Below are 18,313 nucleotides of genomic sequence, written 5' to 3'. Positions count from 1 at the left end.
AGCGTTTCCTGATGGAATTGGACAACCTGCCTTTGGAAACATTATCCCCTGCCTTATTTGGGTGGGACAGTCTATCTAATGTCTTTTCCCTAATAAATACAGGGGTACCAGGTGCACTGGCTCTCTTGCTCTCTTGCCTTCCAGAGTGGAAGAGGACCTACCCTCGACCTGAGAAACTCCATTCTCCCCTTCTTTGGCCACACCATTCACCTCCACATCTGAGCAGTCCTACCCTCGACCTGAGAAACTCATGACTGTGTGTTGGTTGATTTCTTGCTGTTTTCTTAGTTTAATGTTGCAGCCAGCTCTATTTGAATCCAGCTCATCTCAGCAGTGCTGGCAGCTGGTGAGAGCTGGCTTTGAACTTGTGATCCTCCTGCTTTAGCCTCTCACGCTGTTAGGATTACAGGTGTGTGCCACCACATCCGGTCATAGTTTACTTTTTAAAGGCTCTTTTTTTTTTTTTTAACTTGTTAGGACATTTTGTGTGACAACTGCCAAAAAAAAAAATTAAAAAATATTTTTAAGACTTTTTTTTTTGTGTGGGTGGTGCTGGGGATTAAACCCATGGCCTTGTGCATGTGAGGCAAGCACTCTACCAACTGAGCTATATCCCCAGCCCCTATTCTCAAGACTTTTTTTTTTTTTTTTAAAGAGAGAGTGAGAGAGGAGAGAGAGAGAGAGAATTTTTAATATTTATTTTTTAGTTCTCAGCGGACACAACATCTTTGTTGGTATGTGGTGCTGAGGATCGAACCCGGGCCACACGCATGCCAGGCGAGCGCGCTACCGCTTGAGCCACATCCCCAGCCCCTATTTTCAAGACTTAAAGTGAAATAGACACATTACTCATTCTTGGGAGGGACAGGGATTAAACCCAGTGTGCTTTACCATTGAGCTACATTTCCTGCCTTTTTAAATTTTTATTTTGAGCCAGCTAAGTTAGTGAGGTTAGTCTTGAACTTGTGATCCTTCTGGCTCAGCCTCCCAAGCAGCTGGGATTACAGGCATGCACCATTGCATACTACACATTACTTTTTGGTTTAAAAAAAGGGGGAGGGCTGAGGATGTACTTTATTGGTATACCTCTGAGTTCAATCCCCAGTACCTAAATAAATAAATATTACCAGTGTTCTAATAAAAATGATGTAAAATAATAAATCTCAAACACTATTACTGAATTTGGTATTATCATTTACATAAAGCTAAAGAAACTTTGTGAATGGCAGAGAAGATTACTCTCCAATATTTTATTATGGAAAACTTCAAATGTGCATGAAATGTACAAAAATTTTATAGTGAATACCATTCAAAGAGTTTTGACAATTGTGTTGAGTCTGTGTAACCCAAACTTCTGTCAAGATGCAGAACATTCATATCATTGAGAATCTTCTCTTAGGCCCTTCCAGTCAATCCCTGCCCCCATTCTCCAAGGGCGAACACTGTTTTTATGATTTTTTTTTTTGCCACCAAAGAGTAGTTTTGCCTGTTCTAGACTTTTATATAAATGGAACCAAAGAGTATGCCCTATTTTGTGACTAGCTAATTTTGTTCAGCATATTTTTGAGGTTCATCAATGTGGCTGTACATATCAGCAGTTTATTCTTTTTTATTGCTGAGTAGTAGTCTGAGAATATTCTGTTGTGTATTTATGAATCTTCTGTTGATGGACAGATGGGCTATTTCCGACTTAGGCTATTATGAACAAAGATTCTATGAATATTATCCTGCAAATCTCTTTGTGGATATACGATTTCATTTCTTTTGGATAGATCCCTTGTAGTGGAATTGCTAGGGAGGTTGTATATTTAGCTATATAAGAAAATGCCAGATCTTTCCCCAAAGGGTCATGGGAACAGTTTAATGTCTTAACAAAGTATAATCATAAACAACTAAAATTTACTGAATATTTTCTGTGAGCACTGTGCATAGAACTTTACTCAAATACAGTATTTCACCTAATTCTCATATTCAGCAGATGCTATTATTTAATTTTGCACAAAGGATAATTGAGGCATAGAGAATTACATAACTGTCCAAAGTCACACAGCTAGTAAGTGGCTGAGCTTGGATTTAGATCTTGGCAGGTTAGATTCCTGCTTCTATGGCTCATGCCTCCTAGAATATAGTAAGAAAAAATAATAAGATTTTTTTAATTCTTTGGAGATAAATTTTTAAGAAGGAAAACTGGTCATGGTAACAAATTTTAACAAGAGTTAACAAGATAGAATAACAGGAAATACCATGCTCATCAATAAATAATATAAATGTAAATTGTGCTCTATCACGTGGGGTGTGGCATGTATGGTTCTCAGGAAGAGAGACAAATGCATCTGTAAAGTACCTTTAGCCTCTGAGAAATTCTTCAAAGTTATCTTCAAAAATAACTCATCTCCAGCCCTGTGCAATCCATCTAACTTCCCTTGAGAGTAAGTGAAGTGTTAAACGTCAGAGTCTCTTCCCTGGGTTTGTTAAATGAGAGCTGCCACCTCTCCTCTATAATTAGGAGAGGAGCCTTAGGGTTTACTGGAGAGGTGGGTGTAAGCTGCCATGAGGTAAGGAGGCAGGAGAGTGTTTCCTCCCACGGGTTTTTTCTCTAAACTCATAGAACCCAGATCTGATTTGCAGTATGTCTAGGAAACTTGAGGCGAGGGCGGAGGACCACAGGAAACACACCTTTCCTCTCAGCTGGAACTCTGCCATCCTCACCTTCCTCTCTTTAACAAGCTTTCTAAACCAAAAAATGATGCTGCAGATTGGAGCTGTTGATGAGGGAAGGCTGGGAGTTCCCGAATCTTTTGAAACAGATATTAAGTCTGTAGTTTGACTGGCTCCTAGCCCAGAGGCCCATGGGAAAGCCAGGAGAGTGTGTGATGGTAGAAGTCTCGAGTTCTCCTCCTCCTTTCCCTTCTTCATTTTTCTTTTTAATGGTTCTGGGACATACCAAAGTAATTCCTAGGGAGACTCTTCTTGGTTCATACACACATCACATATACACTCACACATGTGTGCACACACATGTAAAGGTGCACACATTCAAGTTTACTGGTTTATGATAAATAATATTGCAGAGGATACAGAGGAGGAGATGGGGTAAGGCAAGTGTGTGGGGGGGTGCAGAGCTTCCTTGCGCTAAATGAATCATCAGGTCACACATTAGCCACTCTCAACCAGGCTTAGTCAAGACCAAGTCCACACTCCTTATGTGACCAATGGGGGACCCTGCTCACATGGGCCTGGCCACCCACTGGCCTGCTGCTTCTCTCCATGCTCTAGCTTTGAGAGTCATTGCTGGTCCTGGTGAATACCTATTTGCTCACCCATCTGCCCTGACAGGAAGGCCTTTGTTTCTCCTTCCTCTTGCCAGGATTCTTATTTATCTTTGTAGGACTGAATTCAAGAGTCACAAATATGGTAGTTAGTTGTTTATACACACACTCCTTCTCTCCATCCTCTTTTAAACTCTGATTTCCTCCTCAGCAGAAATGCCTTATTTTACTTTGTATGTCTCATCAGCATATATCAGACATTCAACCAAAATTTTCCTAATATGCTGGACCTTTGATCAGCAACTTTTAAGTAAACAAGTGCTTTATTTGAACTACACTAAAAGGTAAATTATTTGTTTTCCTTGCTTTGCAGAGTGCTGATTTCATCTTGTAAAAAAACAAACAAAAAACATTTTGCATAGGATGTTGAAAAAGACAATTTTTTACAAATGCTGATTTGGGTCAACTGTCCTTTATGTCTGCTGAGCTCCTGGTGAGTTTAGCACTGTCTGAGGTCTAAACGTCCATCAGAAAAATTTTTGGGAAATGTAGGCAAATGAGTATCCACAGGGACCAGCGTCAACCCTCAATTGAAAGCATGGGTGGAAGATGCAGCCAGCTCTCAGGGGGTCTGGTGATGGGAGGGGATTTACTCCAGACAGGCATTTGTTCAGATCTTCCTGCCCTGGTTACTGTCCTGCTACATTTCACTGTGTCCCTCAGCTCTTGGGTAACTCTACCTCTCACCAAGTTTTGCAATTTGCTGTGGGCTTCAAAACCCTCTACTTTTTCCTCTACTGGGAGGAGCAGCAGGCCAGTGGGTGATTGGGCCCATGTGGGCAGGGCCCCTATTAGTAATCTAAGGAGTGTGAACTTGTTCTTGACTAATCCCAGTTGAGGCTGGCTAATATGTCACAGCAAGAGAGGGCATTGAAGCTCTGCACCCCTTCCCCTTGCCTTGCTACACACATCTCCTCATCTGTATCCTCTGTAATATCCTTTATGAGATGCTTTCAAAGCTATGGGTATGTCACAAATCTAAATGACAATAATGATTTTTCTCTGGTAAAGTGTGGAAAAAAAACTGGTGTCTCTGAAAATTGAACTTTGTGTGTGTTTGTGTGTGTCTGTGTGTGTGCGCGTGGGATTGAACCCAGGGCCTCATGCAGGCTAGACAAGCACTATCGCACTGAGCTACATCCCCAGCCCCTCAGTTTTCTTCTTTTAAATCTCCAGAATCCCTTCTCCTTTTCTCTCATTTGTCTAGATGCGAATACTACTTAAGCTGTATGTAGATGCCTCTAGTTTTGATTAAAGCCTTGCTGACTGGCATCTTGGAAACTCTGAGGGCCGATCATCCTTTTTATGTAGCATTTTCTGTTGACAAGTTCAGCCTTTGGCCTCCTTCCTCACTCAGAGAGGGGATGGTATCTTGGATCCTCTCCTGTTAACTGGAAGGAATTGGGCGTTGCCAAGCACCAAGCCAGGAAACTGACCTCTGCCGAGGAATGGGATCTGGGCAGCTGTGCCCTCAGAGCAGGGCTGGCAGCCAGCTCTCAGGGTGTCTGGCGGCGGGAGGGGTTCTTCTGCTCTACAACGGGCCAGCTTGTTCAGATCTTCCTGCCCTGGTTACTCTTCTCTGCGTGTCACTCTGTCCTTCAGCTCTTTGGTAGTTCTACCTCTCACCAAATTTTGCAATTTCAAATCCCTCTACCTCTCCTTCCTCCAGGGCTGCATATTCCTGTAGAGTTAAAAGCCAACCAAAGAAGATTAAGTTTCTTTTATCTCTTTTTTATTTAGTCTCCATCTCTGACCTCTCTGACCTACATACCAAAGGGCTGTATTTTACTTAGAACCATTTTTAAAGGTCCACCAGTATGCCAGCATTCTGAGTTTAGGTTGCTCCGAATGACCTAGAAGCTGATAAAGAAGGCAGATACTCTTTTATCAGAAACATCACAATAACACATTCATGTTAGCACATGACTGGTCTCCATCTGAGGCAGCCCCTGGGCTTCTTGGTTCTAACAGAATAGATTTTTGTTGGTGTCTACCTGGTTTTTCTCCACACTGACACCTGTTTTTTTTTTTTTTTTTTTCTCCATACCGACACCATTCTCTTTTTTTCCTTAATTTCTATAATTTGCCTATTTTGGTGAAATTTTCTCTTCTCTTTATGATGTTTTACTGTTTTTCTTTTTCTTTCAGTGTTGGGGATTGAATCCAGGTCCTCTCTGCATGCTAAGCAAGAGCTCTAGCACTGAGTCACACCCCCAGCCCCAAGTTTTATTTTCTGCATATCCTGCTCCTTGCTCCCTCTCCTGGCAACCTTTCTGTTCCGCGGGTTCAGCTAGGAGACTTGATGAATCACTGGTTTCCAGACTGCTAATCTGGGCGCAAGGGCAACTCAACTCTGCTAGGATTTCACCCCTGATCTAGCAGAATTCCTCACTGCAGGTGAGTCTTCATCCTCCCAGTTCAGCACTGCTTCTTTAATCTGTGCCTCTGCCAGACAAGGAGGCCTTTTTTCTCATTTTAATTCCTCATCTCTTTAGACTTCTCAGACAGATGGCTGCCCTAAAAATGGCAGATGAAATGTGAAGCACAAAAAGGTATTATAAGATGTTCCCTTGAGAATCTCTGATTATTCATATCAGCTGGAATTTTGTGGCAAGAGCACTACAATTGAGAATTAGAAAAGTTTGGTTGGTTGTGCAACGTCAGGCAAATCACTTACCTTCCCTGGGCTTTTCTTGTTCTCCTTGGTAAAATGGGACTACTTTGTGGGGAGTTGTGGAGATGAAAGGCTGAGCATGAAAACACTTTGCAAACTGTACTGAGACGGTGGAGTAAATGAGCAGGGCTGTTGTCCCCATTCTTCTTTAAATCGTTAAAAGGAAAAAAAAAAACATTAAATATTGAGATTTGCTTCTGCTGGGTATCAACGAAAACTACAAGCTAAAAAAAGGTGCAGAAATCCTTGTGGTAACATTTGGCTAAAACTGAGGGTGTCACTACTGTTAGGACTCTGTGTCCACTCAGGGTCCTAAGGAATTCGGACTCTTGTTTTGAAGAGCTGCTGCGATTCCAGCTCTAGGCTAAGGTGGCCCCGGGGCGGTGCTCTGGGACGTGGAATCACTGCAAGGTGTTTTCACTGTTCACTTCCCAGGGCGGCCTCAAGCCTGTTTTAAAAGGGTGTGTGTGGGCCAAGCCCAAAGCAGCCTGGGACACTGCAGACTGGCACCACCTCCTCTGGCTGTTTCTGAGGCCATCCAGAGGCCAGGGCCCGGTCAGATGAACTGAAAAGTCAAGAGAGGACTGCTGAGTTTGGGACCTTTGTGCAGACGTGCTCCCAGCGTGGAGGGTGGGACGGAGGAAGGGAAGGAGGGCGTTGAGAGGAGGCCCCACCTTTCATTCCAGCACAGTGCACCGGCGGGGCGGGATGAGTCACGACTGGCTTGCTCCGGAGCTCAGATTCCCGTAGGTGAGGGACCCAGACTCCCCTCTCGGGAAAACGCGGCTCCCGCTTTTCCCGCACTGATCCTTGGCAGGTGCTAGAGCCCTGGGTCTGCCCGGTCTGGTCTCTGGGACCAGGGCTGGGTTTCCCTCATGTATGGCAAGAGTCCTGCGCGCCTGGTGCCTCTCCTCCTTGGCTTACAGCTCACAGGTAAGACCTGGCGGCTCCTCCCGTTTCCTCCTTTATTGCCCACACAACAGAGATAGTTAATTGTAGAAGAAATCGCCGGAGTTCTGCGTGGGAGCCCAAGACACAGTTGCAGTTGGTTTTGGATTGGACTTTACTGAAGCTGTAGTTGTTTGGGGGGAATTGTTTTGGACAAATAAGTTTCGGTGTGTTGGCTGCCAGTGATCCAGGTACAGAGAGGGCTTTCTAATCTCAGGTTACACACCATGTTTGTGTGGCTGTTCTCAGCCTCCTGCTGCTGGTAGGACTTGGCCCTTGATTTCTGTGTGTGGGTCTTGTGTGGAACTCTGCGCAGCACCGGGAAAACCAAGACTGTTAGAGGAGACCCACCGCGGTTTTGAAACTGCCCCAACACACACATTCTGAATGTCAATATCATGGTAAAAATATGCCACGTGGTATAAAGGTCCCAGGGTGCAGGCAAACACAGGCTGTCGGCAGCTGACAACCTCTGCAGAAGACTAGTAACTGTAGGAAACCTACATCATGAGAACTCTCTGGAAAACTTATCTGCTAGGAAGTTTAATTCTGGGCTCCTGACTTTAATATTTGTAGTTTGTTATAGCACTTCTGAGGTCAGTGTCCTGAGGCTGTGGAAGCACTAGGAAGGTTCCCCATGTGGTGTTTGAGCTGTGAGGGGATGGGAGCTCAGGGCTGCCTGTAGGTGGGTGGGACTGTGGGTGAGTAAGCTTGAGAGCTGGGCATCATGGGTCTGCCTTGTTCCCTACTCAGACATTTATTTTGAAAGTGTCATAGTCCTCTCAAGCCCACATCCCCTGTTAACCCTTCTTACTCCTTTTACTGCAGCTCTTTGGCCTACAGCAGCTGTGGAAATTTACACCTCTGGGGCAGTGGAGGCTATGAACGGGACAGATACTCGGTTAAAATGCACTTTTTCCAGCTTTGCTCCTGTGGGTGATGCACTAACAGTGACTTGGAATTTCCGTCCTCGAGATGGGGGGCCTGAACAGTTTGTAAGTAAATCATTAATTTCTAGGGGACCCTTGGTCAGGCATTAAACCAGTGAATTTCTTCTCACCCTTCCTGTATTTTTCTTAGCAATAGGCACAGGGGTAAGACGGGAAACAAATCTTGGGACAGAGACTGACAGAACTGGACAGAGGCCAGTGGAGGGGGAAGAAAGATTCCTATGAGAGAGCTGTGGATGGGACAGCTGGGCTTGCTGTTGTTTCTCTTCTGCCCCCATCATCGCAGCCTCCTTGCCTGGGTATTGAATAAGCGACATTTGCTTTTCCCCTCTCCAGGTATTCTACTACCATGTGGATCCCTTCCCACCCATGAGTGGGCGGTTCAAGGACCGGGTGGTCTGGGATGGGAACCCTGAGCGGTACGATGTCTCCATTCTTCTCTGGAAACTGCAGTTTGATGACAATGGGACATACACTTGTCAGGTGAAGAACCCACCTGATGTTGATGGGCTGGTAGGGACAGTCCGGCTCAGCGTTGTGCACACTGGTAGGTTATGTGGGGGGGAGGGGGGATGGGGTTTTGGGAGTGAGAGCTGGTAGGAAAGAGAGGCAATCTCTTGTTATGGTTGAAAGGGTAGAGAGGGGGCCTAGTGCTGGGAACTGCAGAGGGAAACTAGGAGTCCTAGGGTAAAAAGAGAAAGGCTTTGTTTGGTTGTGGAAAGAAACAGAGAGTATAGCAAAAGGATCCAGGGAATGTGTAACAAAATGGCATTGAGATGGTAAAAGGGAGAGGAAGCGACTCTCTGATAAAAGGCCAACAATAGGTCTGTTCATTCTTTCATTTATTCAAGATACTTATTGAGTTCCTGCTGTGTACCAGACACTGTCCAAAGTGCTCAACATGTCCTATCTCACTTCGTCCTCACGCCATCCTCAGAGACAGATATCAATAATGGCAGCTAACGTTTATTGAGTACTTTCCACCTGTCCTTACATGACACATTCTATTTGTGCTTTACATTTCTCATCAGTTTATTTTGCACTTAATGTCTCTCATTTTACCAACAAAGGAAATTGAAGCTCATAGAGGTTGTCACTTGCCCAAAGTCATGTGGTTGGAAACTGGAGTAATTCTGGACTCAAACCCAACCATCTTTGACTCTAAAATTGTACTGTAAACTAGTGCATTGTATTGCCTGCACCCCTGTGAAGAACAACCTGGAAAATGGTGACAGGTCACAAAGAACAAAAATCACAACAGTTTTGAACCGCTGTAGAACTATGTGTGAGTCATGGCTACCAACTGCAACTGTACATGGATCTTATTTTCCTCACCTACAAATTGGAGGTAATAATATGATGATTATGGTGAGGACAAATTGAGATAATAAATGTGAAAATCTCCTAAATGCTGACCTGTACTGAAAAATTACAATAGCTACCACATATTGAGTGCTTATTATGGGCAGGCACAGCATGAAATGATTTACATGTATTGTTTTTATTTTTTATAAGAATTCAAGAAATGGATATTGTTACCTCTATTTTATACAGGAGGAAACTGAGGCTAAAGAGAGTTAATTACCCCAAATCACACAAGAAAGAGCTGTGTAACCCAGAGAAGTCATTTGAATATTGAAAGAAGAAATATAATGTCTCTGGACCTCAGTTTCTTCTCAGATTAGACAAGAAATCATTTGTTCTTAAACTTATCAGAATCACTACTCTTGAGATTCTAATGAAAGTCATGGCCCTGTTTCCCACAAAAAGTGGGAAAAACACACGTTTTTGGTACTGTGGATCATCTCTCCATTCTCCATCCTTCTTGATGGGCTCCAGGCTGGAACTCCTGAGCTACACATTCTCTAATGTCCTTTCTGGATCTAATGGTTTATTGAAGTTTCAATTAGAAATCAAATTAAGGAACAGGAGAACCAGGTTTCAAAGACTATGATCTTTAGGGGCTCCTTCCCCTGGGCTCCTTCTTTCACCATTTATCCACTAGTTACTGATCTACTTGCCTGACTTCTGAGGGGGTGGCAAGAGCTCCTTGACAGTAATGTCCTTTTTGGCTTTTCATTTGTATCACAGTACCTGGAGTACAGTAGGACCTTAATAAATCTGAATAAATGACTGACTGAAGGGCAGAGGTGAAATGGGGTGGGGAGAAATGGGTTGGGCCCTAGATTTGGTTAGGTTAGCAATAATCCTACCCCATTAGGCAGTTAGCTGACTTAGTGATTCTCAAAACTATAGTATGTATCATAATCACCTGGGGACAACTTAAAAAGCAGACTATTGGGCCCCACCCCTATTGTTTCTAGCTCAATAGGCCTGGGGTGGGGCCTGAGAATTTTCATTTCAAAGTTCTCAAGTGATACTGTTGCTGCTATTCCTAGGATCACATTTTGAGAAGCACTAAAGTAGACTATGTGACTTTCCCACTGCTGCTAGAATTTACAAGGTCATAGGGTATTTTTTACATAAAGGTGGGAGAAAGGAAGATTCCATTTAATGATGAAATGCATCCCTTTATGTCTTTAGATTTATGTCTTTAGATTTCTTCACAGTTCTATTCTTAGAATCCCCAGTTGATCACTTGATCTTTTTCTCCTCATAGTACAGTTCTCGGAGATCTACTTCCTGGCTCTGGCTATTGGCTCTGCCTGTGCACTGATGGTGATAATAGTAATCGTGGTGGTCCTTTTCCAGCATTTCCGGAAAAAGCGATGGGCTGAAAGAGCTCACAAAGTGGTGGAGATAAAATCGTAAGACTGGGAAGTTAGGGGAAAGTCTCCTTCTAACACCTTCTTATGGTGACTCCTGGTATTTCAAAATGGGGCTAAATAATTGTTGAACACACGTTCTTGCTGTTGAATAAATCCTACGTAAAAGACTTCTAAGTCACAGGACAGATAAATTAGGTTGTGAATATTAACTTGACAAAAGCTTTCTTGATCTTTACAAAAAGATTTCATCATAGGATTTCTTTACTATGTGGAATTTCACGTCATAAAAATCTGCTTATGTAAAGCTTTTCTAAAATATCCCCTACTCATTTAATTTAGCATTACTAGGGATTAAGCCCAAGACCTTGAGCATTCTCGGCACATGCTCTACCACTGAGCTACATTTCCAACTCCTAAAATATCCTTTATTTTTAAAGTGAAGCATTAATGCTTAAGAACAAAGGGTCACTATGAATCAGTGCATTAGAAAGGGTGCTGTGCTGATAGTAGGTGCTCAATAGACCTGTTTTAAAATTGACATAAAATTCACCCTTTTAATATTCACAAAGTTGCTCAACAATCACTGCCAATTCCAGAACCTTTTAAACATCCCTCCAAAGAAATCCCATATCCTTAAGCCATCACTTCCTAGTTTCCCCTCCCACCAACCCCTGACATCTATTATCTGTCTATGGGGGATTTGCTTATCCAGGACATTTCCTATAAAAGGAATCATAAAGTATGTGGCCTTTACATCCAGCTTATTTCACTTAGTATATTTTCAAAGTACATCCATATTGTGTTATAGCACATATTGGTACTTCATTCCTTTTTCTTTCTTTCTTTTTTTTTTTTTTTTTTTTTTTTTTGGTGCTAGGGATTGAACCTAGGGTCTTGCATATGCTAGGCAAGCACTTTACCACTGAGTCACACCCCAGCTCAGTACTTCAATCCTTTCAATGGCTGCGTGATTTTTCATTGAAATAGGTATATCACATATTGTTTATTCATTCATCAACTGATGGGCATTTAGTTTTTTTCCTTCTTTTTGGCTGTTATAATAAATGTTGCTATGAACATTCATCTATAAGTTTTTTTCATATATATATATATATATATATATATATATATATATTTAATTCTCCTAGGAGTGAGTAGAATTGCTGGGTCATATGGGAACTCTGTTTAATTTTAGGAGGACTTGCCAGACTGTTTTCAAAACAGCAGCATATTACATTCCTATCAGCAATACATGAGGATTCTAATTTCTCCATGTCCTTTACCAACATGGGTTATTGTCTTTTTAATGATAGCCATCTAGTGGACATGAAGTGGTATCTCACAAGATTTTGATTTGAACTTTCCTAATGACTAATGATGTTAATTTTTTTTCTGTGTTTAGTGGTCATTTGCATATTTAATTTGGAGATATTTCTTCAGATAGTCTCTCCTCCTTAAAATTGGATTGGCTACCTTTTTTTTTTTTTTTTTTTTGGTACTGGGGATTGAACACATGGGCACTTTACCATTGAGTTGCATCTCCATCCCTTTCTTATTTTTTATTTATTGAGACAAATTCTCACTAAGTTGCTGAGACTGACCTAGAACTTGCTATTGTCTTTACCTCAGCTTCCTCAGTTGCTGGGATTACAGGCATGTGCCCCTGTGCCCAGCTGATTACTTTTCATTGTTGAATTGTAAGAGTTCTTTATGAATTTTGGAAACTAATCCCTTATTGGATACATGACTTGCAGTTATTTTCTCCCATGTGTTTTTTTTTTTTAACTTTCTTTTTTAAAAAAATTTTTTAGTTTTCAGCAGACAAAACATCTTTGTTTGTATGTGGTGCTGAGGATTGAACCCGGGCCCAGCGAGCGCGCTGCCGCTTGAGCCACATCCCCAGCCCCTTTTTTAACTTTCTTGAGCACTTTCTGCTCAGAGTAGAAATGTTCCACAGTTCTATGGGTCTGAAAAAGCCCCCTCTGGTCAGACAAAAGATTGAATGAACACAGCTGAGAAGTTATGGACAACAGGAAGTGCCTGTCTGACAGGTAATAGTTATGCAAGGAACATTTTTTAACATTATAGATTGGTACCTGTTCCTAGGAATCAGTACAGGTTACCATGTGGAATTTGAAAATATATGGAGGTGTATGTGGAGATATCCATAATATCTCACTCAGTCTGTGTTGAACCATTTGGTCCTAAGGTATAAAAGTTTTTAAATTTTGATGAAGTCCAACTTGCCTGTTTCTTCTTTTGTTGCTAGGGTTTTTGTGTCACATTTAAGAAATCATCATCATGAAGATTTAACAACATCATGAAGATTTACACCTACATTTTCTTCTAAGAGTTTTATCATTTTAGTTCTTACATTTAGGTTTTTGATCCATTTTGAGCTAATTTTTGAATATTGTTGAGGTAGGAGTCCCAATTCATTTTTTGGATGTGGACATATAGTTGTCCCAGAATCATTTGGTTCTTCTCCTCAGTAAATATTTGCTAAAACAAATATAATTGATTTTAAGGAGTCTAAGGAAACCCACCTCTGAGGTTCTGGTTTGAATAGAACATAATTAATAAAGATAACTTTTAGGTCAACATAAAACTTTTTCTTTTATGAACAGGAGTAGAAATAAGAGTTAGCATTCTAATGGTAAAGTAAAGTGTTTGCTTTAAGCTTCTGGAGTTCCCAAATCAGGTCCCAAATTGTATTCCCTCATATTCTGAAGAGTCTTGGTTCGTTTACCCAGGGTCAGATGGAGACATAAGTATTTCTAGTCAGATGGCAGTAGCTGTTTAATGCTAAACTAATCTACTTCCAGTTGAGTGTAATTCTCAAAAAAATGGGGGAGAAAATACATTACCTGAAAAATATTTGCCTCCCTCCCAATTTTGTTTACCTGACATTTTTTTTTTCTGCTTTTTTGTTACAGAAAAGAAGAGGAAAGGCTCAACCAAGAAAAGGTCTCTGTTTATTTAGAAGACACAGACTAACTTTCCTAGATGGTGAGGCTCAAAATGGGTTCTCTCTTTTCTCAGTTTTCTGACCTGTCGGGTCCACCTATAACATGGATTGCCCAGATTACTTTATATGGTCATTAGGTATTTCCTATATGAAATTAGAGGTTCCCAGTCAGGGTTCCAGTCTCATGAATGGCTATGAATTTTGTACAAAGGATTAAGAAGCTAGACTCCATTGCCATTAAAGCTAAAAGAATTCTTTTTTTTTTTTTTAAGCTTTGGGGTTATATTTATCACTACTAAGAATAAACTATCAACATGTAAATAAATCTTTTTTTTTTTTTTTTTTTTTTTTGTGTGTGTGTGTATGTGGTGTTGGGGATTGAACCCAGGGCCTTGTGCATGAGAGGCAAGCACTCTACCAATTGAGCTATATCCCCAGCCCTAGTCTTTATTTTTTATTTTTTTAGTTGCAGTTGGGTACAATATCTTTATTTATTTTTATGTGGTGCTGAGGATCAAACCCAGTGCCTCACATGTGTGAGGTGGGCACTCTACCACCCCAGCCCTAGATTTTTCTTCTTCTTTTTCTTTTATTGTAAACCAGTATGGCATTAAGAGAGTGACTTAAAAGATCTGCCTGGTATTTTGACTGGAGAAATTTTGTATTATTTGTAACTGGTTTCACTCCTCTAAATTAGTTATTGCTCTATAAATCTAGTTTAGTGAATAACTTTGTTTTTCCAACTTTCAGGTTTATCAGGCTTAAAAGGTAGGATGATTTATTTTTCCTATGCTCAGAATTTCTCCCATTCTCTGAAGTAGGACTACATGTTTAATTTCTAGTTATTGTAAATCAAGACATGTAAACTGAATTTTATACTATCAGAATATTTTCGACATTAATTACTTTAATCTGTGAAACTCAGTTCAGGTCACCTACATGGCAGGAACTTTTTATAGACTGTTATTAGTTGTAAAGAGAGTCACATTTTATATGCTATAGCTCCAGTGAAAAACCTCATGGATTTATAAAATAGAATATGAATAAATGTGATTGGATTGTAAAAACAAAACTGGCCAGATGGTTGGTGCATGTCGGTAATTTCAGCTATTTGGGAGGCTGAGGTGAAGGACTGCAAGGGGAGGTAGCTCAATGGCAAAGTGCTGCAAAACCAAAACAAAACCAAACAACCTGCAAAAATCCAAATTTGGTATCAGGGAGTTCCTCCCAAAGGCTATTTCTCTTTTTAAAATCAAGCAGGTTCTTAACAAGTCAGGGTAATGGAAAATAAAGATGGGGGCTGATTTAGATTAAAAGAAATTTAAGAGACTTAAGAGGCTAACACAATCAAACACAATGTGTAATCCCTGACTGGATGGATACAAATTGAACAAACTAGATGTAAAACAGTTTGGTGGGAGCAATTGGGAAAGTCTTGAATATGAAAATGTTGCATATGGATAATATCAGGAAATTGTTGGATTTTATAAAGTACAATAATGATATTGTAGTTACATAGGAAAATGTCCCCATTTAAAAAGATGCATATAGGAGTAAACAGGGGTAATGCCAGTAAATTCCTTTAAAAACTTCAGCCAAAAAAAAAGTAAATAAAAAAAGAATACTTTAAAATTAGATGGTGGATGAATTCCATACACCATCTTCTTTACCTTTCTATATGTTTGATTTTGTTTATAAAGAGGGTGGGTAGAAAACGTATGTATGTGAGCGAGCTGTGGATCCTCCAAGTGTCCATGCTAAAGCGCTAGGATGCTAGGAATAAAGGATACTGACTTTGAGAACAATGTATTAAGAATCAGGAAACTTCTTGTATTAAATTTAAGAATATTTCCCTTAAGAAATGGAGAATAGCCCGGAATGGTGGCACATGCCTGTTATCCTAGCAACTCAGGATGCTGAGACAGAAGGATTGCAAGTTTGATATCAGTTTCAGCAACTTTGTTTGAGGCCTTAAGCAACTTAGTGGGACCCTGTCTCAAAATAAAAAATAATAGGGCTGGGAATGGGCCTCGGTTATTAAGCACCCCTGGGTTAAATAACCAATACCAAAAAAAAGGGGGGAGAATTCATTTAATAATATGTATATAATTCACAAGGCTAGGTATTCCTATTGCATTCTTCCAAAATACATTATCCTTTTAAACTTTTGTTTTCTATTATAGGAAACAAGATTTTCAAGAACAAGAACCCTGGATACATGAAGTTAATGGAAGTTAATGGAAACCTTTCTTTGGCTTTTCCAGTTGTGACCTGTTTTCCACCAATTATGTAGCACATACCCATCCAACATCTTCTGCAGGCAACACAGGACTCCTCTTGAGCAGATACCATCAGACTCACATACAGTCTTATTATTAAGGTTTTATTTAATTTCAGAGTGCAAATATTTTTCAGATGAGCATTAGCTTTTATAAACTAAGAAGCTATATTTTTGCCCTTAACCACCCCTTATCTGAGTATGACTTATATCCACATATATTGAAGCCAATCTGCCTGTCATGACATTTCCTTTCAAGCACTTGTTTTTTAGACCGGTAATCTTGCTACTAAAGTTAATGTTTATTCTCTTTCCTTCTCACATTTTTAATTAAAAGGTCTCCCAGCTATATTTGATTAACATTAAATCCCAAATTCAAACTGTTAAGTTTGATTTGTTTTTAATGGCTCCCCTTAAGTATGAGACACATCTTGCTTTTGTTGAACTTCTTTCATTATTCCAGGTGATGGGGTATTTTTGTTTTTGCAATTAATCCAAGGTTTACAATAGTATAAGTCTAAATCACAGTGACTACAAAAGTTACATAAATGCTAATACATTGGCAAATGCCACCTCAGGATGAATCACTTGTCAATTTTTTTCAACAGTCTAGGTCTTTCATGAGCAATGACTGTTTTGCTTACTATGTTTTTTACCCCCAGTTAAAATATTAAAATAGAAAAGCTAAGTTCATTTGCAGACTGAAATCATTAAGCAGTTTAATAGAAGTATTTTGAAATAGTCTATTATAATTCTTAAAATTTAAAGTTGGTGAAGAAAGGTCAACACTAAATGATGATAATACTGTACAGTATTGTGCAAAGTTCTGAGAACTGCAAGAGATTATTTAAATTTTTCTTTTTATTCTTTTTAGTTGTAAGTCACTTGCTTATTTTAAGGAAGAGAGAACTGGGTACATAACAAAGAAATATCAAAACTAGTTTAACTGAATGACACAAACTTTATTATTTTCCCTTATTTTGGTAGGTAAAGCAAACTTTGTAAGTGGGCCATGGAAATAGAGGTCTCTTAAAAAGTGTCTAGACAGTCAGTGTCAATTTTGAAACTAAAAGTTAGATCTGAAGTCTATATTACCTTTAATCCACATTTTATATTTTTCTTCATAATTAAACTTTGAAAATATTACAACTGGATATTTCTTTAAACAGACAGACTGCATGTTCTATAGTTATAATGAAAAAGTAGTTAAAAACTCATGGAGAGTTTTTCCAGCAAACTTGTAGCTTGTGTCTCGGCTAAATACTCAAGGAGTAATATAGCATGTTGTTTAGTGTCTCCTTCCTAAAGAGAACTTTTGTATTGTAATTTATTTTTTATTATGTCTTAAATACCATGTAAATAAACCTTTAGTAATAAAGAATTATAAATGAAATGATTTGCTTACATTCCAAATTTGAAATTTTACATAGCAGATAACAAAACAGAGGTATATATTTTATCTTCACTGAAAAGTTTTCTTAGTACAGACAACCTGGGAGTCAATAATGGATAGAATTAGTTTCTACTGGGTAAGTAAAAGTATATGGATTTCCATAGAATTGTTACACTGCTTTGGATAACTGGGAATTGGGCATAACAACACTACTTAGTTTGGGGACTCCTGAAGGAAAGGTATCAACTATTCTATTTGGTACTCCTGCAATACTCGCCAATAGAGAAAACTACTAGCTTTCAGGTCTAGTAAAGAGATAGTAGTTGAAAATTGGCAAGTTATTAAATCTTTCCAAAAGGTGAAGCATATTTTTGGCTCTCTCCTGCTTTCATTAATCATGTGCAATTCCAGACTAGGATAGCATGATTAAAGCAAGGTTCTGTACCATCTTTTTCAGAAGGATGTGATGCCATCTCATTTCAAGTACTTTGATAGCAAAGCTTTCTTTAACAAATAAAAGATACAAAATCCTAGTTCCTCTTCACCCCTAATATATGATGTGATTATGTGACCATCATTAAGACTGTAAATAGTAATTTAATAAACATCCAATTCTGGATGCTATAATAGCTACACTGAAAAAGTCAAAAATCAGAGACTATGGCAAGTATTGGCCACAAGGGCCTAATACATATTTATCTACTGACTGACCCTGCATATACTCCCAGGTCTCTTTGTACTCTAAATTTATGAGAATCTATTCCGAGAGAGTTCCACTAAAATCTCTAGACGTATAGACAACATCTGGAACACAGATGCTCAAGATTATTTAGTCCTGCAGAATTCTATAAAAATAAAACCGAAAATTTTCCTAAGTCTGTAACCGATTTCATTTTCAAGCAAAAGAGCAACGAACTCTCAAAGAATCACTGGTCAGTGAAACCAGGTGCGATTCTGGAAGGTAGCCACAGCCTATGGCATCTCCCGATGGCCATTTTAAGTTTTCTCGCTGACGTCACTTCCGGGGTTACCTGAGTCGTTACC

General features: G+C 39.8%; 1 protein-coding gene across 2 annotated transcripts; it reads left to right on the top strand.

Moving 5' to 3' along the window:
* Positions 1–6,459: 6,459 nt before the first annotated feature.
* On the top strand, positions 6,460–17,220 carry Mpzl2 (myelin protein zero like 2). 2 transcript variants are annotated; one of them, XM_077797736.1, is made up of 7 exons: positions 6,460–6,936; positions 7,780–7,946; positions 8,238–8,448; positions 10,522–10,669; positions 13,567–13,639; positions 14,349–14,366; positions 15,782–17,220. In XM_077797736.1, the coding sequence occupies exons 1-5, from the start codon at positions 6,879–6,881 to the stop codon at positions 13,625–13,627; spliced, it is 645 nt and encodes a 214-aa protein (XP_077653862.1). In that variant the 5' UTR covers positions 6,460–6,878; the 3' UTR covers positions 13,628–13,639; positions 14,349–14,366; positions 15,782–17,220. The 2 variants fall into 2 exon arrangements, with proteins under 2 accessions (XP_077653862.1, XP_026252114.1); XM_026396329.2 differs by lacking the exon at positions 14,349–14,366.
* The last annotated feature ends 1,093 nt before the right edge of the window (positions 17,221–18,313 follow it).

This window comes from Urocitellus parryii, chromosome 4 (assembly GCF_045843805.1).
Source record: "Urocitellus parryii isolate mUroPar1 chromosome 4, mUroPar1.hap1, whole genome shotgun sequence".
NCBI lineage: Eukaryota > Metazoa > Chordata > Mammalia > Rodentia > Sciuridae > Urocitellus > Urocitellus parryii.
The sequence above is the reverse complement of the archived record's forward strand: the minus strand, read 5'-3'. Positions and strand labels throughout refer to the sequence as shown.

Bases quoted from the DNA above. Each gene is read 5' to 3' on its own strand.
- Mpzl2 (XM_026396329.2), top strand. From the start codon at position 6,879: ATGTATGGCAAGAGTCCTGCGCGCCTGGTGCCTCTCCTCCTTGGCTTA. The intron at 6,937-7,779 runs GTAAGACCTGGC...CTTTTACTGCAG, and splicing joins CCTTGGCTTACAGCTCACAG to CTCTTTGGCCTACAGCAGCT. The intron at 7,947-8,237 runs GTAAGTAAATCA...TCCCCTCTCCAG, and splicing joins ATGGGGGGCCTGAACAGTTT to GTATTCTACTACCATGTGGA.